At 54.3% G+C, this 5,872-nt stretch overlaps 1 protein-coding gene across 1 annotated transcript; it reads left to right on the top strand.

Moving 5' to 3' along the window:
- Positions 1-538: 538 nt before the first annotated feature.
- Positions 539-5,809, top strand: Aebp1 (AE binding protein 1). Its single transcript, XM_028778538.1, has 9 exons — positions 539-1,056; positions 2,589-2,927; positions 3,481-3,552; positions 3,673-3,744; positions 3,847-3,957; positions 4,030-4,098; positions 5,115-5,192; positions 5,572-5,652; positions 5,736-5,809. The coding sequence occupies exons 1-9, from the start codon at positions 810-812 to the stop codon at positions 5,795-5,797; spliced, it is 1,131 nt and encodes a 376-aa protein (XP_028634371.1). The 5' UTR covers positions 539-809; the 3' UTR covers positions 5,798-5,809.
- The last annotated feature ends 63 nt before the right edge of the window (positions 5,810-5,872 follow it).

Raw genomic sequence — 5,872 nt, 5'->3', positions numbered from 1 at the left:
AAGGAGAGAAATAGCGATTACTTCACATTGGGACCTGAGACCTGAGCTCTGAAGTGGGGCTCCTATCTCTAGGACAACAGCTTGGCTGAGAACAGCTTTTCATAGCCTACCTCGGGGAAAAAAATGGACTCCAAAGACCTGGGATGTTGGTGATAACTGGACGAAGGTGACACCTGCGCCAGCACACAGCTGGTGACACTTTGAAGAACTAACCTCCAGAGAGTGGGAAGGAGGTGATCTCCAGTACCCTCAGGGCCCTACTACCTCCCTCACCCACCAAGCTTTGGGGCTCGGAGCACAGCGAGTAGATCATAAGTCTCTTTAAACTCCGCACACTTTCTTCCCCATAACTCTGCATTCTTTTCTCCCAGACCTTCCTTGCCCCTAGGCGCCCTGCACCCAGACCCTCTAAACTGGGCGCTGATGCTGCTCTTAGTCGGGGCTCCGTGGTGCTCCGCCTCCCTCCCCCGCAGCCCCTGGTCCAAGGCCAGCTCCTCCTCCTCCCTCTCCGGAAACCAGAAGCCCCCGCCCCGGCCAGGCCGTCGCAAGCGCTCTGGAGGGCGGTCCGCGTGAGAGCTAGCCACGCGGGGTAGGAGCGCCCAGTTGCCGCCAGAGCTGAGCCAGCCAGAACCTCTCCTGGAGCCCCTTGTCCTCCTTGAATCTCCCTCTCCCACCCCTTTCTGGATACCATCAACGTCCACGTTGCTCCCCAGGGTTCCTCGCGTCCTTTCCCACCCCCACGCGAGGCGCCGCCCCTACTACCCAAGTCCCTGCTCAAGCCCACCCGGCTCCCGCGCGTGCCCAGAGCCATGGCTGCAGTGCGCAGCGCATCCCTGCTCTGTGGCCTCTTGGCACTGCTGGCTCTGTGCCCCGAGGGGAGCCCACAGACGGTACTGACTGACGATGAGATCGAGGAGTTCCTAGAAGGCTTCCTTTCAGAGCTGGAGACCCAGTCCCCGCCCCGGGAAGACGACGTGGAAGCCCAGCCGCTTCCCGAACCCACCCAGCGTGCCCGCAAATCCAAGGCAGGGGGCAAGCCGCGGCCAGATGCAGAAGGTGAGAACCTGGTGACATGGGTGGCCATGGCCTCAAGTCAGCATACAGGGCCTGTGGAAGGTCTAGCCTTCCCATGCTGCCCAGTGAGGAATGTCCAGGGCAACACAAGGCAACACAGTGCCAGGCGGCAGTTCTATCCTGCAGTTTGGAGACCTGGAGGTGTATGGACAGCATAGGGTGCTGAGGTTCTGAGGATACACTCGCCCAAGTTGCTCATCTCCAGGTCTCAAGAGAATGTAGGTTTGGGCAGGAGGGGAATTGTGATTCCCCTCCCTGTCGTTTGAATTGGCCCTAATCTGTTAGTGGCAAGCTTCAAGCCTAGGCATCTGCCTGCCTCTACTCCCACAGGAACACACAGGCAGGGGAGGGTGCTGAGGAAGACTTCCAGGTGAAAGTGGGTGCTCTGAGATGGTCAGAACTAAGCGAGGTGATAGCATCCTGGAGGCATGTAGCCCTGAGCCTCTTATGTAATCAGTTGTCAGTAAATCTTAGCTGTTTTTCATGACCCTCTGGAGAGTGGCAAAGGATCTTGTGATCTCTCTCCCAGGAGACTGTAAGGCACCGTTCATCATTCCTGAGGTCAGCCACTCCCCCGGCGGCCCCCACCACTGTAGATCTGTCCTGCTCTCCCCACCCCTCACTTCCCTGCACACTTTGCCTCCAGCAACCAAGACTTTCTGGACATTGCCAAGTGACCCTGCTTCTGCTGCATGTTTTGCAATGTTCCCTGTGTTTCAGCCAACTGCCTGTGTGTTTCTCATCCGCTGTTAAATTCTCCGCAGCATTTGCAGCTCCTAGGGGGTGTCGTCCCCTGCTAGTAGACTTCTCTCAGATGAGCTAGTACCAAGAACTACCTAAACGCCTGTCCCCCTGTCCTTTATATGGGCCTCCTGTTCGTTCTGGGTTTCAACTGGAACCTTTTGGGACTTCAAGACCTACTGAATGCCTGCCTGCCTTCCTCCCTAGAGGCAGTGCTAGGGAACTAAACCCAGGGCCTTACACATACCAGGGGACTGACTGCTCTAGGACAGAATTACACCCCCAGCCTGCCTTGAGTGTCTCTTTGAAGCTTTTCTTCAACATGAAAGGAGGCTCTTGGAAGGCCAAGCCACGTTCTTTAATTTGTCTGGTCATTTGCTTGGGTAGTTTTGCTCTTTCAGGCTCTTCCCTGTACCTTCCATGCCTGGTACAGAACCGTACTCCAGGACTAGGCAGACAACGTGAAAAAGGGATTATGAGGGACCCCCATGGAGGCTGGGGCAGACAGAGATGTCTCCCTATATATTGTGCCCCAAACTCAGTACTTCAGAGCAGCCAGGAGTTGCTACTAATCACTCTGGATATGCAGACAGGAGGCCTGGACAAGGGTCACATTCTACCACTTGAGTAAGTGGCTAACCTTAGTTTCCTGATCTATACCAGATCAGGGACTGAAAGGTGCCCTCACACCCAGGCCCTGGGCATCCAGGGGTAAAACTTGGGCACACAGATTGGGCTCTGATGGTCTGTTCCTTTATCTTTGTCCTCGACAGTCCCTCCACAAAAGAACAAAGACAAAGAGAAGAAAGGGAAGAAGGACAAAGGCCCCAAGGCCACAAAACACCTGGAGAGCTCCACCAGGCCCACCAAGAAACCAAAGGAGAAGCCACCCAAGGCCACCAAAAAGCCCAAAGAGAAGCCACCCAAGGCCACTAAGAAGCCCAAAGAGAAGCCACCCAAGGCCACCAAGAAGCCTAAGGAGAAGCCACCTAAGGCCACTAAGAGGCCCTCGGCAGGAAAGAAGTTATCAACTGTCGCCCCCTTAGAAACGCTGAAGCTGTCACTCCCCTCAGCCTCCAACCCTAGGCCCCAGGAGCTACCACAGGAGAGAGGTTTGTAGCAGGATCCCTGGGGCTCTGACCTCTTTGAGGACAGAGAAATGAGGAGAGATTCCTGGGACTCTTAAGACAAGAGAACTTTGAGGACTTGTCATTAACTTGGTGGTTTTCTCAGTGAGTTCTGTTAATGTTGCTCTTGGGCAGGGAGAGAGCTTGGGAGCTTATAGGTGAGCGCTCTGTCCCCTGGTCCCTCCTGCTTTCCTCTGGTGCCATCAGATCTATGGTAAGCACTCCCACAAACAGCAGCATAGCTCTCTAGCCTCAGGGTACACTAGAACTATACTATATCCCGTGGACTTTGAGATACTAGATACTGTCATCGTAGTTAGGGATCAAGTGGATATCCCCACAGTTGGGGTACCGCAGGGGCTTCAGGATTTGTGGAGGTTGGGTGGACATCAGCTTCCTATGCTTCCTTGGAGTGAGCTGTGGTCTTGGAAGGTATGTATAGCATCCACAAAGGCCCTGATGCATTGTGGTCTTAAGCTCTCTAGGGGATCCAGGTAGGCACCCCTGTTTACCTGCTCTTCGGACTTCTGTGTTGTAGAAAGAACCTTCCCAAATACCTGGCAGGGTCAAGGAGAGGAGACCCCGGTGGAGGACAGGCAGCAGCAGCCTGGTTAGTAGCTGTCATCCTCTGATTTCACGGTGACTCGGCATTCAGCTCTAGTATACTGAGAGGCTTCTTGGACTGACAACCTTGGTAGGTTGTCACTAGGCCACTGTTATCTTCCCTCAGAGCCAGAGGAGGAGACTGAGATGCCCACACTGGACTACAATGACCAGATAGAGCGGGAAGATTATGAGGACTGTAAGTAGGCCTCCCTGTGTGTGGACTAGACTCTGGCCTGGGCACTGAGCATTCGACCTGAAGCCCACCAGCATGGCTGCTCAGAATCTGCCTCCCCCTTAGTTGAGTACATCCGTCGCCAGAAACAGCCCAGACCGACACCCAGCAGGAAGAGGCTCTGGCCAGAGCGCCCTGAGGAGAAGACCGAAGAGCCAGAGGAAAAGAAGGAAGTCGGTAGGATGGGAGGCAGTAGAGGGGGTTGTGGTCAGGAGAGAGGCCCTGGTTCACTTCCACCCTCCTCCACAGATCCACCTCTGAAGCCCATGCTGCCCCCTGACTATGGGGATAGCTACTTGATCCCCAACTACGATGACTGTGAGTATGTAGCTTCTCTATGTCTTTAGATGTAGGCAGATGGACATCTGGGGTGGAGACTGTAGTCAGGACACTGGGCCTTCTTTGTCTACATTCCTGGGTCCTAATTGTGACACTACGGGTGCCTCTAGGTCTCTCAGTCCTGTTTCCCTATGTTGGCCCAGCCCTCTGTACCCTGGGGTCTAGCAGGCTTCCTGCCAGCTCATTGTATCTGCCTTTTCCAATGGTGTTGGCTCATAACTGGGCCTGCTTTCCCAGAGGCCCACCAGTACCAAGGACCCCAGGCTATGCTAGTACTAGGACCCCAAAGGTCATGCAGGCTACAAAAACCCCAGGAGAGCACCCTACTGGACCTGAAGACTAGCAAATCTAACCAGACAGAGAAGAAAGAGAAACCAAGGGGAAAACATCTAAAAAACTCCCATCCAACGATGATAAACTCAGAAATCAGCATCTAAACCTATAATAACCACAAATCCCAGATGACTAAAGGCCAGCCTAAAACACAGTCAACAATAGCTAGGCAATGCAGCACTAACAGAGCCCAGTTACCTTCTACAGCAAGCCTGGGATAGCCTAACACAGCTGAAGCACAAGAAAATGACCTTAAATCCAAGGGGCTGGCTGTTGACCTCGGCACACTCCTTTCCCAGATCCCAGTGGATCCTTCAGATCTCTTCCTTTCTGGGCTCTAGAGGTGTACAGGTCTTTACTACTTCCCTACCATTGCTATCAATGCCTCAGATCCAAGGTATCAGCCCAGATCGCAAAGCCTGACCCCTCCTGGCCACAAATGGTATAGTTGCCACCCAGGCAGGTGTCTTGTCCTGATGTCCATCTTTGATTCTTCCTCCCCATAGGCAGAGCTTGTACTAGGCTCGTGACCTAAGTCTTGGCCTTTCCCCTACCTCCTTGCCTCTCTCTATTGTCAATGCTTGCCTTACAGCCTCCTGTGAGGTCAGGAGCCCAGGCCAGCATAGATTTGGGCCAGCTAATCCAGGCTTTCTCTCCTACAGTGGACTATTACTTTCCCCATCCTCCACCACAGAAGCCTGACGTTGGACAAGAGGTGGATGAAGAAAAAGAGGAAATGAGTGAGTCAGAACAGGCAGATAGCAGAGCAGGCTACCTCCTGAGGCCAGATGTGTCTAGCAGATGTACCCCCAGCTCAACTTGAATCCCTCTGTCCCCTGCTCAGCCCAGTCCTTATCTGCACACTCCAGGTTCAGCCTGACCCCTCCCCACATGCTCTCAGGTCAGCCTGACCCTCATGTATCCGAGCTTAGCCTGACCCCTCCTGCTTGCCTTTAGGTCAGCCTGACCCTCATATACCCCTAGCTCAACCTGAAACTTCCATATGCCCCAGCTCTACCTGACACCCCTCCCCACGTATCCCCAGTTCAGCCTGGCTTCCCCTACTCCAGGCCCCAGGCCAACCTGACTGGCCTCTTTTTTTAATCTTACATGCCCCAGAGAAGCCCAAAAAGGAGGGCAGTAGCCCCAAGGAAGACACAGAGGACAAATGGGCTGTGGAGAGAAACAAAGACCACAAAGGTGCGTGGCCAGTCCTGTGGGGCAGTGTTTGTTTTTTTGATGCTGTAGGCCCTTCCTTTAGCTCCTCCCTTTGTTGTTAGCAGGGCCCGGGAAGGGCGAGGATCTGGAGGAGGAGTGGGCTCCCGTGGAGAAAATCAGTGAGTAGGGCTACGTGGAGGGCGAGGACCCACTCAGGACCATGCATGAGACCAGATTGCCTGATGCAGCTTTGACCCCCCCC

Source organism: Grammomys surdaster, unplaced genomic scaffold, assembly GCF_004785775.1.
Source record: "Grammomys surdaster isolate TR1022 unplaced genomic scaffold, NIH_TR_1.0 67, whole genome shotgun sequence".
Classification (NCBI taxonomy): Eukaryota; Metazoa; Chordata; class Mammalia; order Rodentia; family Muridae; genus Grammomys; species Grammomys surdaster.
The sequence above is the reverse complement of the archived record's forward strand: the minus strand, read 5'-3'. Positions and strand labels throughout refer to the sequence as shown.